This window comes from Tachysurus vachellii, chromosome 16 (assembly GCF_030014155.1).
Source record: "Tachysurus vachellii isolate PV-2020 chromosome 16, HZAU_Pvac_v1, whole genome shotgun sequence".
NCBI classification, from domain to species: domain Eukaryota; kingdom Metazoa; phylum Chordata; class Actinopteri; order Siluriformes; family Bagridae; genus Tachysurus; species Tachysurus vachellii.
The window spans coordinates 19000683-19019193 of NC_083475.1; the positions used below are offsets into that span (position 1 = coordinate 19000683).

Below are 18511 nucleotides of genomic sequence, written 5' to 3' on the forward strand. Positions count from 1 at the left end.
AATATTAATTTATTATCAAGGTGTGAGAGGTGCGTACTATTTCTCTTCGAAGCACACGACGTTCCGAGTGTCTGCAGTAGAACGTTTCTATCTGCTGTATTGTTCTAATAAAATGTTTTGGAATTCTGACTCTACTGTTTTATTTGGTTTGTTTCCACAACACCACCGTGTGTGTGTGTCTGTGTGTGAGGGAGAGATTGTGTGTGTCTGTGTGAGGGAGAGATAGTGTGTGTGTGTGTGTGAGGGAGAGATTGTGTGTGTCTGTGTGAGGGAGAGATAGTGTGTGTGAGGGAGAGATTTGTGTGTCTGTGTGTGAGGGAGAGATAGTGTGTGTGTGTGAGGGAGAGATCGTGTGTGTGAGGGAGAGATTGTGTGTGTGTGTGAGGGAGAGTGTGTGTGTGAGGGAGAGATTGTGTGTGTGTGTGTGTGTATATGAGGGAGAGATTGTGTGTGTGTGTGTGTATATGAGGGAGAGATTGTGTGTGTGTGTGTGTGTGTGAGGGAGAGATTTTGTGTGTGTGGGTGTGTGTGTGTGAGGGAGAGATTGTGTGTGTGTGTGTGTGTTTCCTCCAGGTTCACCAACCAGCTCTGCAGGCTGATGGGCATCTTTAAGTCGTCTGTAGTTAATGAGTCTCGGTGAATCTGAACGTCTCGCACTTCTGCTACATGATGTTTCTTTACAGATTTACAAAATTCACTTAGTATTCGTATAAACATCAATAATGACAGTTTAATTATGTAAACATACTTTTATTCAGAACAAAATCAATTTTGTTACATTTACAAGTGTACATTTGAACAGAACAGATTAAATATTATTTCCTAATGAATCCTTACACCGTTATTACTTTCTAAACAGACCTGGTGTGTGTTGTAGGTTGTGTGTTTGCTTTGGGGTGTGTGTTGTAGGTTGTGTGTCTGCTTTGGGGTGTGTGTTGTAGGTTGTGTGTCTGCTTTGGGGTGTGTGTTGTAGGTTGTGTGTCTGCTTTGGGGTGTGTGTTGTAGGTTGTGTGTTTGCTTTGGGGTGTGTGTTGTAGGTTGTGTGTTTGCTTTGGGGTGTGTGTTGTAGGTTGTTTGTCTGCTTTGGGGTGTGTGTTGTAGGTTGTGTGTTTGCTTTGGGGTGTGTGCTGTACTGTAGGTTGTGTATTTGCTTTGGGGTGTGTGTTGTAGGTTGTGTGTTGTAGGTTGTGTGTCTGCTTTGGGGTGTGTGTTGTAGGTTGTGTGTTTGCTTTGGGGTGTGTGTTGTACTGTAGGTTGTGTGTTTGCTTTGGGGTGTGTGTTGTAGGTTGTGTGTTGTAGGTTGTGTGTCTGCTTTGGGGTGTGTGTTGTACTGTAGGTTGTGTGTCTGCTTTGGGGTGTGTGTTGTACTGTAGGTTGTGTGTCTGCTTTGGGGTGTGTGTTGTACTGTAGGTTGTGTGTCTGCTTTGGGGTGTGTGTTGTAGGTTGTGTGTCTGCTTTGGGGTGTGTGTTGTAGGTTGTGTGTCTGCTTTGGGGTGTGTGTTGTACTGTAGGTTGTGTGTCTGCTTTGGGGTGTGTGTTGTACTGTAGGTTGTGTGTCTGCTTTGGGGTGTGTGTTGTACTGTAGGTTGTGTGTCTGCTTTGGGGTGTGTGTTGTAGGTTGTGTGTCTGCTTTGGGGTGTGTGTTGTAGGTTGTGTGTCTGCTTTGGGGTGTGTGTTGTAGGTTGTGTGTTTGCTTTGGGGTGTGTGTTGTACTGTAGGTTGTGTGTTTGCTTTGGGGTGTGTGTTGTACTGTAGGTTGTGTGTTTGCTTTGGGGTGTGTGTTGTACTGTAGGTTGTGTGTTTGCTTTGGGGTGTGTGTTGTACTGTAGGTTGTGTGTCTGCTTTGGGGTGTGTGTTGTACTGTAGGTTGTGTGTTTGCTTTGGGGTGTGTGTTGTAGGTTGTGTGTTGTAGGTTGTGTGTCTGCTTTGGGGTGTGTGTTGTAGGTTGTGTGTCTGCTTTGGGGTGTGTGTTGTAGGTTGTGTGTCTGCTTTGGGGTGTGTGTTGTACTGTAGGTTGTGTGTTTGCTTTGGGGTGTGTGTTGTACTGTAGGTTGTGTGTTTGCTTTGGGGTGTGTGTTGTAGGTTGTGTGTTGTAGGTTGTGTGTCTGCTTTGGGGTGTGTGTTGTACTGTAGGTTGTGTGTCTGCTTTGGGGTGTGTGTTGTAGGTTGTGTGTTGTAGGTTGTGTGTCTGCTTTGGGGTGTGTGTTGTACTGTAGGTTGTGTGTCTGCTTTGGGGTGTGTGTTGTAGGTTGTGTGTTGTAGGTTGTGTGTTGTAGGTTGTGTGTCTGCTTTGGGGTGTGTGTTGTACTGTAGGTTGTGTTGTAGGTTGTGTGTTGTAGGTTGTGTGTCTGCTTTGGGGTGTGTGTTGTACTGTAGGTTGTGTGTTTGCTTTGGGGTGTGTGTTGTACTGTAGGTTGTGTGTCTGCTTTGGGGTGTGTGTTGTAGGTTGTGTGTTGTAGGTTGTGTGTCTGCTTTGGGGTGTGTGTTGTAGGTTGTGTGTTGTAGGTTGTGTGTCTGCTTTGGGGTGTGTGTTGTACTGTAGGTTGTGTGTCTGCTTTGGGGTGTGTGTTGTAGGTTGTGTGTCTGCTTTGGGGTGTGTGTTGTAGGTTGTGTGTCTGCTTTGGGGTGTGTGTTGTAGGTTGTGTGTTGTAGGTTGTGTGTCTGCTTTGGGGTGTGTGTTGTACTGTAGGTTGTGTGTCTGCTTTGGGGTGTGTGTTGTAGGTTGTGTGTCTGCTTTGGGGTGTGTGTTGTAGGTTGTGTGTCTGCTTTGGGGTGTGTGTTGTAGGTTGTGTGTTGTAGGTTGTGTGTTGTAGGTTGTGTGTTGTAGGTTGTGTGTCTGCTTTGGGGTGTGTGTTGTAGGTTGTGTGTTGTAGGTTGTGTGTCTGCTTTGGGGTGTGTGTTGTACCGTAGGTTGTGTGGATGTACATTATAGACATTTCTGTGCAGGGAAATAAAGGACAGTTTCCTAATGAGCTCATGTTTGTGTACCAGATGTCACACACTGGCCATGTGCGGCTCGTCGTCTTCGTCCTCTTCGTCCTGTTGACCTTTTTTCTACAGAGAGAGAACAGTTTAACAGAAAATCTCTTCTTCTTCTCCTCCTTTACGGAGTGATTGTGTTGTTGTTCATAAGAACTTTGAATGGAAGCTAAAGATAAGAGTCACTCACCAGTTTGAGGAAGTCGATGAGCTTATAAGCGTCCTCTCCTGTGGACAGGTCCATAAAGTCTCGTGGGATTCGAAAGGATAAACACGGACTTGGTTGGACGGTCACGTCACTGGTGGTGTAACGGAACGCAGGACCGTCCTGTTAGAACAAGACACATTATAACACTGCTGAGGCCCGAAGAGTTCTTTGTCTGTCTGTTTCTCTCTCTATTTCTCTTTGTCTGTTTCTCTCTCTATTTCTCTTTGTCTGTTTCTCTCTCTATTTCTCTTTGTCTGTCTGTTTCTCTCGCTCTCTATTTCTCTTTGTCTGTCTGTCTGTTTCTTTCGCTCTCTATTTCTCTTTGTCTGTCTGTCTGTTTCTTTCTCTCTCTATTTCTCTTTGTCTGTCTGTCTGTTTCTCTCTATTTCTCTTTGTCTGTTTCTCTCGCTCTCTATTTCTCTTTGTCTGTTTCTCTCGCTCTCTATTTCTCTTTGTCTGTTTCTCTCGCTCTCTATTGCTCTTTGTCTGTTTCTCTCGCTCTCTATTGCTCTTTGTCTGTCTGTTTCTCTCTCTCTATTGCTCTTTGTCTGTCTGTCTGTTTCTCTCTATTTCTCTTTGTCTGTCTGTCTGTTTCTCGCTATTGCTCTTTGTCTGTTTCTCTCGCTCTCTATTGCTCTTTGTCTGTCTGTTTCTCTCTCTCTCTCTCTCTCTCTATTGCTCTTTGTCTGTCTGTCTGTTTCTCTCTATTGCTCTTTGTCTGTCTGTCGGTCTGTTTCTCTCTCTATTTCTCTTTGTCTGTCTGTCTGTTTCTCTCTATTTATCTTTGTCTGTTTCTCTCGCTCTCTTTCTCTTTGTCCGTTAATCTCTCTCTCTATTGCTCTTTGTCTGTCTGTTTCTCCCTATTTCTTTTTGTCTGTCTGTCTGTTTCTCTTTGTCTGTTTCTCTCGCTCTCTATTTCTCTTTGTCTGTTTCTCTCGCTCTCTATTGCTCTTTGTCTGTTTCTCTCGCTCTCTATTGCTCTTTGTCTGTCTGTTTCTCTCTCTCTCTCTCTCTCTCTCTCTCTCTATTGCTCTTTGTCTGTCTGTCTGTTTCTCTCTATTTCTCTTTGTCTGTCTGTTTCTCTCTCTATTTCTCTTTGTCTGTCTGTCTGTCTGTTTCTCTCTATTTATCTTTGTCTGTTTCTCTCGCTCTCTATTTCTCTTTGTCTGTTTCTCTCGCTCTCTATTTCTCTTTGTCCGTTTCTCTCTCTCTCTATTGCTCTGTCTGTCTGTCTGTTTCTCCATATTTCTTTTTGTCTGTCTGTCTGTTTCTCTTTGTCTGTTTCTCTCTCTCTGTTGCTCTTTGTCTGTCTTTGTCTGTCTGTTTCTCTCTCCATTTCTCTGTCTGTCCGTTTCTCTCTCCCTCTCTGTTTCTCTTTGTCTGTTTCTCTCTCTCTTCTCTGTCTGTCTCTCTCTTTCTCTATTTCTTTGTCTCTCACTTTTTGTTTCTCTTTCTGCTTGTCTGCCTGTTCGTTCATCTCTCTCTCTCTCTCTCTCTCTCTCTCTCTCTCTCTCTCTCTCTCTCTCTCTCTCTCTCTCTCTCTCTCTCTCTCTCTCTCTCTCTCTCTCTCTCTCTCTCTCTCTCTCTCTCTCTCTCTCTCTCTCTCTCTCCATCCTTTGTGTTTGCTTTTTTCTGTGTAATGATCTTTCTGCTCTCTTACGTCAGGAGTTCTGGAGCCTCTCCAGTTTGGGGTGAGGGGGTGAGGGGGGGGCTGTTTTTTCATGCATCACACAAATCATTAGATACTTAAACATTTATTAACTCTAAGGTTCTAATAGAAGACAGAATGAGGTTACAGATGACTTTAACACGGTACCTGTAACAGATTGGTTCCTGATGTTAACTCCTCCCACGTGAAGAGCAGGGAGTCTGTAACCTCGCCGAACGGGTTGAAGTCGATCAGCCACACACGACCCTGTCACACACACACACACACACACACACACACACGACCCTGTTACACACAGAGTATTAACACATTTCTTATAATAGACACAGTGCTGTAACATATTACTAAGAGCAGAACAGCTTTATAAATGCGTCCCTCACCGTGCTGTCTCTGTACACGTCCAAGACAACTGGAGGAGAGAGAGAAGAAAAAGATCCTTACATCATAACTCTGTCATTCGTGTGTGTGTGTGTGTGTGTGTGTGGTCTATCAAAAGCGACTCACAGTCTTCGTTGAGGAACTGGTGCTGAATGTTCTCTCTGAAGAACTGCTGGATAGACGAGGAGATGCTCACTTCCTGTTTGGAGATGTGCTGGTAATGCTGTGTGTAGTCTCTCTGAGAGATTCCTGTTAAAGCAAAACGAAAAAAAAAGAAAAAAAAAAAGACAGTGTTCGTTACTCCTAAGTTTTAGCACCCTCTCCTGTCTGATAATTGAACTGCAGTCTCAGTTATAATATTATTTGTGTAGCTTTTAACAACGGACGTCGTCACAGAGCAGCTGTACAGGTGGTGACGGTGGCGAGGAAAAACTTCTCTGAGACGACATCGTTTCCATAGTAACTGTAATGTATGGTGGATGCTTCACCTAATCGAAGTCTAATAATAAAAACTGACTGCGATGATAATAAATGTCATGATATTCAACAAAGAAAATGGTATTATTGTTGATATGGTGACATTTTAACTATATTATGTTTTATTATTATTATTATTATTATTATTATTATTATTATTATTAAATGTTTGGAAATTTTGAAATGGTTTAAATCAAATCAGACTCACGGGACACATAACTCGCTGTGCGTTTTTATTAGAACAGTTTAAATGAACTCCGGACATCAACGGAACAGTTAAACAGCCTGTTTTAGAGAGAAAGGACTCCAGGATCAGTTTACATACCAATCAGCTTGTTCTCCTTCACAAAGCAGCGAAATTCCCCTCCAGGAATGAGCTCACTCCACTTCCTCAGTACCAGCTAGACGAGACAAAGAGAAAAAACAAACAAGGTGTTAGTTAGTTAGTGTGCTCTGTGTGTGTGTGTATGTGTGTGTGCGCATCTGAGTGTACACATATACATACATATATACGTGTATGTGTGTGTGTGTGTGTGTATCTGTGTATGTGTGTGCACATATCTGAATGCATATGTGTGTATATATGTGTGTATATGTATTACATGTGTGAGCGCGTCTGAGTGTGTGCGCCTGTGTGCATGTCTGTCTGCGTGTATATGTGTGTGTGCGCGTTTATATATATTTATATACATGTATACATATATGTGTGTGTGTGTGTGTGTGTGTGTGTGTGCCTGTATGGATGTGTGTGACACATATGAGTGTATGCGTGCACGTCTGAGTGCATATATGTGTGTGTGTACTGTATATGTGTGTGTGTGTGTGCCTGAGTGTGTGTCTGTGTGTATATGTGTGTGTCTGTGTGTGTGCGCGTGAGTCTGAGTGTGTATATATGTGTGTGAGTGTGCCCAGTGTGTGTCTGTGTGTGTGCGTGTCTGAGTGTGTTTTACCTCATAGTTTATCACAGGGTCTGGAGAGTCGTCATTGCACCGAAGGAACCTGGGAGAGAAGAAAAGAGAAGAGAAGAATATAGGGGAGGGGAGGGGAGGAAAAGAGAGGAGAGGAGGAGAGGAAAAGAGAGGAGAGGAGAGGAAAAGAGAGGAGAGGAAAAGAGAGGAGAGGAAAAGAGAGGAGAGGAAAAGAGAGGAAAGAGACGAGAGGAGAGGAGAGGAAAAGAGAGGAGAGGAAAAGAGAGGAAAAGAGACGAGAGGAGAGGAAAAGAGAGCAGAAGAGGAGAGGAAAAGAGGGGAGAGGTGTATTACACACTGCAGTACACAGGTCGGGGTGAGGAAGACTCTCAGCTGGACTTACGGCTGTGTGAGATCATGTGTGATGAAGTCTGAGCTCTTGAACAGAAGGAAGATGTCACTGAGACTCTGACACTGCAGTGAGCTGTTTAGGGCGATCCAGTTAGCATCCTACACACCACAGGAGACAAAACACATCACACCTGAGTTAGTCATCAGGAATAAAACACCTGAAACTTTACTCTATAATAAACACCCGTACTGTCTACCGCACAGTGTTGCCAGATTACACAGAATCCCTGGCAAATACGCTACATTTGAGACATTTGTGTTACATAAAGAGTAGAGAGAGAATAATCAACGACAGGGTCGACTCACGAGGAGACTCCAAAGACGATTCGTTTCCTTTAACACAAAGTGCTTTATTCCTGAACGAAGGCCACATTGTTATGCATGTAGGATCGCTGTAAAAAGGTGGAACGTCCATGAAGCAGCTTCGTACCGGTTATCACTTGTGTTACAGCAGCTATGAACAGTTGTTCTATCCCAAGGCTCTTTTTAACTCTCTCAAAGAAGACTCGGTGTAAGCTGGTGCTGTTTTTTTTTTTTTCATAAACGAATCAAGTATTTTAAATGAATCTTTGAAGTGAATGAATCACGTATCGACTCGTATTTTTGGATAAACAAATCAAAAGGTTCTAGTCACTGAATCAAAATAACACACAATGTCCTCCACTAGTGCAAGCTGTTGCTATAGAAAAGGTAACGAATTAGAACGAGTGCATTAACATCAGAGGAAAACTAATCACCACTATCTGACCAATCACAAGCAAGAATCCCTGACAGTGTGTGTGGGATGTGTTCTGCTCACCCGCGGAGCGCTCCAGTTCAGTTTAGGGAACACTCGTCCGCCGAGGGAATTTATCGCTTCCTGAACTTCCGAGCAGAATTCTGGGAATTCTGGAGCCTGTAGGAAAAAGAAAAACTTCTAAACATCAACTCACTCACAGAATAATAATAAACATGACAGATCAATGATAAGTGGATGAGAAAGATGTGAAACAGGAAGATGTTTTATACTCTTCATAGAGATTGTGGAGTTATGGTAACGCTCACCGTGACGACCGTCGTTGTCTCATCATCAGACCACTGGGGGGGGGGACACACACAGAGGGGGAGAGAGGACACAGAGAGAGAGAGGGAGGGAGGGAGGGTGGAAGGGAGAGAGATAGAGAGGGGGGGAGAGGGAGAGGGAGAAGGAGAGAGACACAGAGAGAAAGACACAGAGAGACACACACAGAGAGAGACAGAGGGAGGGAGGGAGAGAGAGAGAGACAGAGGGAGGGAGAGAGAGACAGAGGGGAGGGAGAGAGAGACAGAGGGGAGGGAGGGAGAGAGGGGGGGGGAGAGAGGGGGGAGGGGGAGAGAGGGGGAGGGGGGAGAGAGAGTGGGGAGGGGGGAGAGAGAGTGGGGAGGGGGGGAGAGAGAGTGGGGAGGGGGAGAGAGAGTGGGGAGGGGGAGAGAGAGGAGGGAGGGGGAGAGAGAGGAGGGAGGGGGAGAGAGAGGAGGGAGGGGGAGAGAGAGGAGGGAGGGGGGAGAGGGGAGAGGGAGAGAGAGGAGGGAGGGAGAGGGAGAGAGAGGAGGGAGGGGGAGAGAGAGGAGGGAGGGGGAGAGAGAGGAGGGAGGGGGAGAGAGAGGAGGGAGGGGGAGAGAGAGGAGGGAGGGGGAGAGAGAGGAGGGGGGAGAGACACAGAAAGAGAGAGAGGGAGGAGGGGGAGAGACACAGAAAGAGAGAGAGGGAGGAGGGGGAGAGACACAGAGAGAGAGAGAGAGAGAGAGAGAGGAGGGGGAGAGACACAGAAAGAGAGAGAGGGAGGAGGGGGAGAGACACAGAGAGAGAGAGAGAGAGAGAGAGAGAGAGAGAGAGAGAGAGAGAGAGAGAGAGAGAAACACACACAGAGGGAGGGAGAGAGAGAGAGAGAGAATTTACTCACAGAATTTACTCACATGTGATATGTCTGATCTATTTATTAGTCTGATCTGCCTAATCTCTCTAACAGAAAACCTTAAACTGAGGGAGTGTCTAATGTTTACTGTAGACATGAGCTCATGCATGTAGAGGTTTTCAGTACACAACATTGTACACAGCTGTTCAGTCTATGAATACATCACCCCTAGTGGTCTAGATAGAAACAGATATCCTTCTGAAACAAGACAAACTCTTAAAGTCCTGAGACTTTCATATGTGCTACTACTTCAGAGACCATCTCTAAGCTGATGTCACCCACCTGGACGTCGTCCTCGTCTTCTGAACCGCTGTCGTTGTTGTTGTTGTTTTGTGAAGGCTGATTGCTGTTGTCACTGTTGCAAATACAATCCACAGCTTAATCATCAGGACTGACTAAACATACAGCTTTCATTAATTAAAGTCCAAGAAATCTCACCTTCCAGAGACCACTAACGTTCCGTCATCCAAAAGGTAATCGATTACATTCTGAGGCAGAGGAAGAATCAAACTGGGAGGAAAACAGAAATTTAAAAACACATCTTTTAATGATTTTTGGTCAGTAGGACGGAAGCTGTGGCATTCTTTTTTTTTTAAAATAATATTAATAATAATAATCCTGATTGCTCTCCTTTCTAGAATATTTGCTGTTCTCAATTTTCAGTAAGTCTGCAGAAAATCACTATTTAATTAATAAAAAAAGTTTTTTTGCGACGTACAAATGTACGAACGAACATCTTTGATATATATCTTTTAAATAAAATATATTTAATTAAATTCATTAACTGAAATCTGCTGCATCCTCTGACTACGTATATTTTATACATCAAAAATATCGATCTATTTTTTTTTATTATATTTTCTACAATCCCTGTTTATAAACGGTTACATTTTCTAACATTTTAAACAACGCAAAACGACAAAATAATAACGACGATGCTGTGCTAAATGAAGCTAAGTAATAAGAAACTTTTGTATTATTTCTTTCTTTCTTTTTTAAATTAATTACAAATGGTCTGGAAACAGCCGGTGTTAAATAAAGCAGCTGATGATAAATAAAAAAAATGTATTTTTTAAAATTGTAAAAAAATTTTTACTTTTCTGCGTCAATATTTTTTCCCAATATTTCTTAAATGAATATATTTAAATATAATAAATATTTTAATAATTACATATTTTAAATATTTATGATTGTATCTTATTTAAATATATGAAATAAATAAATAAATAAATAAATAGATATCTTAAAGTTACTTTTATTCAACCATTAAGTTTTTTCTTGATTAGAAACGACACAGGCGTCTCCCAGAAGATAATAAGACGATGTAAAAGAGGTATCATTGTGGAAAAAATTATTACTCATCTTTTATTTACATTTGAACAAAAAGTGGCATGTCCAAAATTATTCATACCCTTTGCTAACTGTCACAGTCTATTGGAAAATCCAAAGATCTATACCATTCCAAACAGCATCCTAAAGCATCCTAATTACCCTGATTCATTTTGAGAGTAATAATTTTTTCCACAATGATGTCTCTTTTACATCGTCTTATTATCTTCTGGGAGACGCCTGTGTCATTTCTAATCAAGAAAAAACTTAATGGTTGAATAAAAGTAACTTTAAGTCAGAATTTGCCAGGGGGATGAATAATTTCGGGTTTGACTGTGTGTGTGTGTGTGTGTGTGTGTATGTATATATATATATATATATATATATATATATATATATATATATATGATGTATTCTATGGATAGAAATGTCTTTGTTTTTGTTTTAATTTTTAATAAAACTGATACTTACAAAAAAAAAAAAAAAATCAAAAACGTCTGTTATAAAAAGCAATAAAAATAACAGCTAAATGATCTAAATATATATAGATAATTAAAATAAAAGCTTAAATAAAAATAAAGAGTTAAATAAAACTTTAAGAGCCTTGAATTAACATTAAACACTTGTATAATAAGCTGTATTAGCCACCTAGCATGCTAACTTAGCTAGCTAACTTCAATAAGTCTTTTAGCACATCATTACAAAAATTCTAAACACTCCACACTTACCTTTTAATTGTATGTTTCTTAAATAAAGAATACCAAACCGAAAACTGACAATTAGCGACTTGCTCTTTCTTCATAATGCTTTACAGTCAGGACGATTGTGCGACGTTAAATAAGTTCCACTCAACAACAACACGAGATAATAGTTCCTTCGGTTTGCTTTGTCTTTAAAAACAAACAAACAAACGATTATTCGTGTTATAGTGTGTAGGCATAAAATGGTATTTTTAGAGATACATCATAAATATGATTCAAAACATATTACACGGTTAATAAGAAGATAGTTTTGATTGAGTGGGGAAATGTTTTTGAGATACACCAGTGGGTGGCCGTTTTAAATTGTGACAAACTTTGGCTTCTCGCACGTGAGTGTTTTCGGCATTATCAAATTTATTGTGTATATATGTGTTTTATTTTATTTTACAGCACAAACTAGTTCAAACTGAGTCTACACGGGATTAAAACGTCTTAAATAAACCCCATTTTGTTCAGTTCACTCTGTGCGGAACTCTAGCAGTGAACTTTCATCCTTTAAGATCTAAGTGTGTGTTTAATGATGAAATACACTTTATTTTGTGTGTGTGTGTGTGTGTGTATATATGTATATATATATATATATATATATATATATATATATATATATATATATATATATATATATATATGTTTGTGTGTGTATATATGTGTGTGTGTATATATATATATATATATATATATATATATATATATATATATATATATATATATATATATATGTGTATATATTTGTGTTTGTGTTTGTTTGCATGTGTGTATGTATGTATGTATGTATGTATGTATGTGTATGGGTGTGTGTGTGTTTGTATGTGTGTGTGTATATGTGTTTGTATGTGTATGTTGTGTGTGTATATATGTGAGTGTATGTGAATATGTATGTTGTGTGTGTGTGTATGTGTTTGTATGTGTGTATGTATGTGTATGTTGTGTGTGTGTTTGTGTGTATGTATGTGTGTGTGTGTGCGCGCAGATATTACACAGCACACAGAGACCATGAGCTGTCTGGAGAAAAACTGCACACAGCCTCATGTAGTGAAAGAGGAGGTAAACATTCACTATCCTTGTGACTGAAATGATTTAGAATCGTATCTAAATGTTAAGATTTGTTCTGAACATCTCACACACTCTCTCTCACACACTCACACACATATACGCTGTAACCTACCTATACATGTGTAGGTTACAGCAACTGGAAAGTGGCTCAGGCTTGAGAAGACCACGTACGTTGATCCGTCTGGTAACACCAGGTAATAAACCTATCTTGTAAAAGTCTTCATATTCATCTGGATTACAAACGACTCTGAGACACAGAGTTCCAGCTGCTCATTTTAATGCCATTATATAATATAATATGTCATTTGTCAGTAGATGTTTACTTGCTTGTGTAAGTATTTGATCCTTTCAAAGGAACTGAGTGTGTTTGGTTAAACAACCAAAAACAACTATTTAAAGGAACTGAGTGTGTTTGGTTAAACTTCAGCAGCTTTGCTCACTGTTTGCAAAAGATTTTCATCCATTCTTATTTGCAAGTTTCCTCCAGGTTGTTTTTAATTTTTAAACAATCCCAGCAGGATTCAGATCTGGACTTTGACTCGGTCACTGTAGAATATTGATTTTTCTTTATGTCGTAAACCACTCCTGCATTGTTCTGTCGACAGCAGACGGGCTTGTAATGTACACCCTGTATTTTGCTTTATTTATTCTCTCTTCAATTATGAAGAGTAAAAGAGACTTAAAAAGTGTGACGCTACCACCACCACGTTTCACACTTAGCAGCCCCTGCCTTGTTTTTGTATACAGTATACTGTTCAGTTCTGTTGTATCAGTCTAGACGTGCTCATATCTGTAGTCCTGAATGTACCATGTGTAGTACTGTGTGTTCACCGCGATCCTGCAGGTTCGTCGTGTCCCGAGTGTGACAGTAAAGCGGCTGTGGGATTATTTTGCACAGAAAGTTTTAACAATGTGTTCTGCAATCGTCTCTCATGCAGATTGTGGGAGACGGTGAAGAGAACAACCAGACCAGCGACCACCGCTGTAGACGGTGAGCTCTCGTGCAGAATGTGAATAAAATCAGAACACAATTTATCCCCATGTCACTATTAGCTCATTAAATCTGTTGAATAACAACTGGGAGATAAAGTCATGTTTTTGTTTTTTTTTTGGTATTTTAAATATATAACCAAATCACATTGTTGTTTAAAAAAATTAATTTCTCTCAAATATTTTGAGATGAACTATTATTACTTTTCAGTGCTGTTTTATAATAAAACATGTTGTACATGACAAGAAGTAGTTTATTAGCATGGAACAAACCTTCTTTCATTTATTTATTTACTTATTAACATTTATATTTAACTTTTCTCTCCCAGTCCAAAGAATTGCTCTGTAGACTGATAAGTGTGTGTGCGTGCGTGTGTGTGTCCCACCTTGTGCACTCCTGGGATAGAGTTCAGATTCCCTGTGATTCTGTGTAGGTTAAGTGCTACAGAAGAGGGATGGGTGGATGGAGGGATGGATGATGGGTGGATGAAGAGCAGCACTCAGAAACACTACTGATTTCACTTTTTTGTCAGTTTAGGTGTGGGGATCATCGCCATCCTGAAGAGAACTCTGCATAAGGACTGTGTGGTGTTGGTGAAACAGTTCAGGCCTCCGATGGGATGCTACACTCTGGAGTTCCCTGCAGGTCTGCAGCTTTTCCAACCTCAACAGCATTGTTCTCTATGAAGCTGTAAGCAATAATAGAAAGAGTCTTTAGCTGTGATTGACACTGTGTGTGTGTGTGTGTGTGTGTGTGTGTGTGTGTGTTTTAGGTCTGATTGACAATAATGAGAATGCCGAGACGGCTGCACTGAGGGAGCTGAAGGAGGAGACGGGCTACAAGGGAGAGGTGATAGGAGTCACTCCAGGTAACACAGAGACTGGATGAACTGTAAATTAATGTGTTTGTGTGTGAGTGTGTTTGTGTGTGTGTGTGTGAGTGTGTGTGTGTGTGTGTGTGGGTTAATGTCATCGGAAAGTCTAAGCACTGTGTGAGTATGTCTGAGTGTGCTTGTGTGTGCGGGAGTGTGAGTGTGCATGAGTGTGCGCGTTAATGTCATCGGGAAGGCTAAGCAGTGTGTGCGTGAGAGTCTGGATGTGAGAGCATGTGTATGTGTGCATGTGTGTCTGTGTGAGAGCTTTTTAACAGGAATACTGGAACAAAAAACATGCATTGCTTCTGCTCTGCTGACGCATCCAGTGTGAAACAAACTGTTCAACTTTATACTGAGGTGTACATGCAAATTTACATTAACATTAACATTTACATTAACATTTACATTAACATTTACATTTGGATTAACTAACATTTACATTAACATTAACATTTGGATTAACTAACATTTACATTAACATTTACATTAACATTTACGTTTACATTAACGTTTACATTAACATTTGCATTAACTAACATTTGCATTAACATTACCATTTACATAAACATTTACATTAACATTTACATTAACATTTACATTTGGATTAACTAACATTTACATTAACATTTACATTAACATTAACATTTGGATTAACTAACATTTACATTAACATTTACGTTTACATTAACATTTACATTAACATTTGCATTAACATTACCATTTACATTAACATTTACATTAACATTTACATTTACACTAACATTTACATTTACACTAACATTTACACTAACATTTACACTAACATTTACATTTACATGAACATTTACATGAACATTAACATTTATATTAACATTAACATTTACATGAACATTAACATTAACACTTACATGAACATTTATATTAACATTAACATTTACAGTATTTGGTAGAAGCCTTTATCCAGAGCAATGTACAAAATTGCTTTGAAGTCTCTATTAACATTAACATTAACACTGGGTCACAAACTTAGGACACCATCAACATAAAACTGCTCTGTTTATATCATTTTTATTTTTTAGAGCTAGTTTAAGTACAGTAGTCTTCACCTGTCCTCTGAAGACAGTCAGTGACTCAGCAGTCAGCAGCTGTTCATACATCTAGAGGAAGTTTATTCCTCCACCTCGGTGCAGCCGACACTGGATGTTAATCATGGTAAAGAAATCAATCCCTGTTCTGTGTCTCTTTATTCAGTCACCTGTCTCGATCCTGGTCTGTCTAACTGCAGCACACACATCGTCATGGTCAACATTAATGGGGACGATCTTGAAAATATCAACCCCACGCAGCAGCTCGGTAAGACTCCAGTGTAGCGTCTGTCTTCGTGATCGTCTTTTTTACTCACAACAGACTTTTTTTTACTCCGCACTGATTTCATTACATTTTTTTCCCCCTTTTGCTCTGTTTTAGGCGACGGAGGTAAAACACTTTATTCTTAAAGATGTCATAAAATAAATATATGCACTAATATATATACATTTTTATTATTATTATTTTTTATCTCGACATATTTTTTTCCCTCCAGAATTTGTCGACGTGATTCTTCTACCTTTAGATGAATTTCAGAAGAAAATAGATGGTGAGTGTTCTTAATTACATTAAATAAATAAATAAATAAAAAAGTGCCAAACTTCACTTTACTAGTGTTAAATTAAATCAGAAGAGTTCACAAAATGTGGCAATAATTAAGAGACAAAAGAAGATATAAAATAGACTTTTAATATTATTATATTATATATTATATTATATTATACACAGACATGATTATTTTTCAGTAGGATTTTTTTTTAGATTTTAGCTGATACACTCGTATCACAAAGGTGTTTATATCCCAGTGCTGTGGAATTCTTGATTTTGATTCTACAGAATTATTTTTTTTTGTTTGTTTTCTTTTAATAACTGTACGTCCATCTTCACGAAGCAGGTTTATATTAATATGCCCATTCTGATGCGTCTCCATAGCAACGAAGGACACGTAACAAACCATCTACATAAATACATAAACATCAGAGATGGGGGACTTGACTCGAGTCAGAATTAAGTCACAAATTTGAGACTTGACAAATATTAAAAAAAGAATCGACTTGACTTTGACTTGACATTCATGACTTGAGACTTGACTTTGACTTGAGTTAAATGACTCAGAGATGGGGGACTCGACTTGACTCGAGTCAGACTTAAGTTGCAAATTTGAGACTTGCTTGACAAATATTAAAAAAGTCTCGACTTGACATTCATGACTTGAGACTTACTTGTGACTTGCACATGTCTGACTTACTCCCGCCTCTGATGAACATATTGTAAAAACGTGCGGTTATTTAACAAAGAAACACATGTAGAAGTCGATGAGACGTAAGAAACGATCTTGTCTTGTGCCTATAAATGATTAATGAAATAAAAATCTCACACTCGCTGCTTCACGACACCGTCCACAGTCCTGTTATGGATCATATTCCTTTCTCATTCCGTTTGTTTTCTGTGTTTTACAGAGTTACTGAAGAAGGAGAAACTTGTGGTGGATTCCAAAGTGTATATTTACTCCATGGGAATGTCCCAAGCTTTCTTTAAACCCAACGAGCTCCCGGTGCTCAAACAGTGAGGCACGAAACGAGACGCACAAATCCTCCTCGGCTGGGAAAACGCTCTGAGCGCTTTACGTCAGCCGCTGAGAGGATTTTAACAGACCTGTGAGGTTTATCACTTTAGTTGAACATTCCTAACACTAACAGCACTGACTGCACTGTTAGAAAGTAATAAAGCTTATTAATAACAATGAGAAAATTCATTAAAGACCAAATAATGCTGAAACCACCACCCGACCAGAAAAAAGACCAGAAAACTGATTCGTTATCCTCTGAGATACTGTCATTGACTGCTGAGTTCTCTGTGTTGAGTTCAAAAGCAGCTGCGTGTGAGTTGTATTAACTTTTATCTAATAAACCTTCTGTTAACACATGTCTCGCGTCATCTCTGTAAACGTGTCTCTGTAAACCGTTACAGCATAAAAGGGGTGCCAATAATTTTGCCAATCAATTATCCATCTCCTCGATTAAGCTTAGCTTCTTTACACAGTAGCACATCGTATCGTAGTGTATAGAACGTAATGTATATTATCTAAACGTTGTCTGTAACCGATAATGTAGAGTTGACTCAGAATTATTGGCACCCCTCAACCATTTTCCTAAGAAACTATTTCATATATCACTTTCCATATGTTTAAACACCCCCCCCTTCCCAAAAAAAAAAAAAAAAAAAAAAAAAGAAAGGAAACAAGAAGTAGAAGAAAAAGGGTACTGAGACATTTTGTTCCTGAGAGAGAGAGCGAGAGAGAAACTGAGCAGGGACATTGAGCTGGTGCTCAACATTAAGACAAGTATTTAACAAGGAGCTCATTCACACACACACACACACACACACACACACTTCATCTAAGCTGTTAAACATTAAACAGGACAGAAAACGTTCATTCAGAAAATATCGAAAAGAAATGCAACTTATTTATCTAAACCCTGCTGTCTATCTGACCACAGAACCTCAAATCAAATCAAATTTTATTTGTCACATGCATACAGAGTACGACATGCAGTGAAACGCTTTTTACATCTGTCCGGTATTCAAGCATAAAAAGGAATGGAATTAAGGATAAAAATAAAACCAAAAGGAGGTAGATAAATAAAAAGCATAAACTATATAAAAACTATATAAAATATGAAAATATATGTGAAAAATAATGTATATACATAAATGTGTATGGATTTAATGATTGTCCTTAAAGTGTCCATGTGCAGTATGGTGTGTTAGTGACACTGTGCTGTGCAAGTCCGGAGTTAAAGTGGCAGTCCAGAGTTAAAGTGACATAGTGCAAAAAAAGGTTGTATATACCTAAATGTGTATGTTTTTAATGATTGTCCTTAAAGTGTCCATGTGCAGTATGGTGTGTTAGTGACACTGTGCTGTGCAAGTCCAGAGTTATAGTGGCAGTCCAGAGTTAAAGTGACAGTCCAGAGTTAAAGTGACAGTCCAGAGTTAAAGTGACAGTCCAGAGTTATAGTGGCAGTCCAGAGTTAAAGTGACAGTCCAGAGTTAAAGTGACAGTCCAGAGTTAAAGTGACAGTCCAGAGTTATAGTGGCAGTCCAGAGTTAAAGTGGCAGTCCAGAGCTATAGTGGCAGTCCAGAGTTATAGTGGCAGTCCAGAGTTAAAGTGACAGTCCAGAGTTAAAGTGGCAGTCCAGAGTTATAGTGGCAGTCCAGAGTTAAAGTGACATAGTGCAAAAAAAGATTTTATATACCTAAATGTATATGGTTTTAATGATTGTCCTTAAAGTGTCCATGTGCAGTATGGTGTGTTAGTGACACTGTGCTGTGCAAGTCCAGAGTTAAAGTGACAGTCCAGAGTTAAAGTGACAGTCCAGAGTTAAAGTGGCAGTCCAGAGTTATAGTGGCAGTCCAGAGTTAAAGTGACAGTCCAGAGTTAAAGTGACAGTCCTGAGTTAAAGTGACAG

At 39.7% G+C, this 18511-nt stretch overlaps 3 protein-coding genes across 5 annotated transcripts in view; 2 read left to right on the forward strand and 1 right to left on the reverse strand.

Annotated features, from left to right (window-relative positions):
• adipor2 (adiponectin receptor 2) overlaps positions 1 to 129 on the forward strand; it is a 41519-nt gene extending 41390 nt beyond the window's left edge. For both annotated transcript variants that reach the window (XM_060889001.1, XM_060889002.1), the window contains one exon: positions 1 to 129. This exon is cut by the window's left edge and continues 1714 nt beyond it. The gene's annotated coding sequence lies outside the window, so the exon portion shown is untranslated.
• Positions 130 to 2809: 2680 nt separating this feature from the next.
• cdc123 (cell division cycle 123 homolog (S. cerevisiae)) lies at positions 2810 to 11171 on the reverse strand. Its single transcript, XM_060889928.1, has 13 exons — positions 11022 to 11171; positions 9403 to 9474; positions 9247 to 9319; positions 8075 to 8107; positions 7830 to 7925; positions 7023 to 7129; positions 6662 to 6710; positions 6037 to 6112; positions 5361 to 5483; positions 5237 to 5265; positions 5004 to 5102; positions 3170 to 3307; positions 2810 to 3054 (listed from the first exon to the last, which is right to left on the reverse strand). The coding sequence occupies exons 1-13, from the start codon at positions 11093 to 11095 to the stop codon at positions 2995 to 2997; spliced, it is 1029 nt and encodes a 342-aa protein (XP_060745911.1). The 5' UTR covers positions 11096 to 11171; the 3' UTR covers positions 2810 to 2994.
• Positions 11172 to 11253: 82 nt separating this feature from the next.
• On the forward strand, positions 11254 to 16965 carry nudt5 (nudix (nucleoside diphosphate linked moiety X)-type motif 5). Of its 2 annotated transcripts, XM_060889929.1 has the most exons (10): positions 11254 to 11383; positions 12025 to 12098; positions 12234 to 12301; positions 13046 to 13098; positions 13636 to 13743; positions 13871 to 13966; positions 15203 to 15304; positions 15419 to 15427; positions 15534 to 15587; positions 16498 to 16965. In XM_060889929.1, exons 2-10 carry the CDS (start codon positions 12048 to 12050, stop codon positions 16605 to 16607), a joined length of 651 nt encoding a protein of 216 aa, XP_060745912.1. In that variant the 5' UTR covers positions 11254 to 11383; positions 12025 to 12047; the 3' UTR covers positions 16608 to 16965. The 2 variants fall into 2 exon arrangements, with proteins under 2 accessions (XP_060745912.1, XP_060745914.1); XM_060889931.1 differs by lacking the exon at positions 15419 to 15427.
• The last annotated feature ends 1546 nt before the right edge of the window (positions 16966 to 18511 follow it).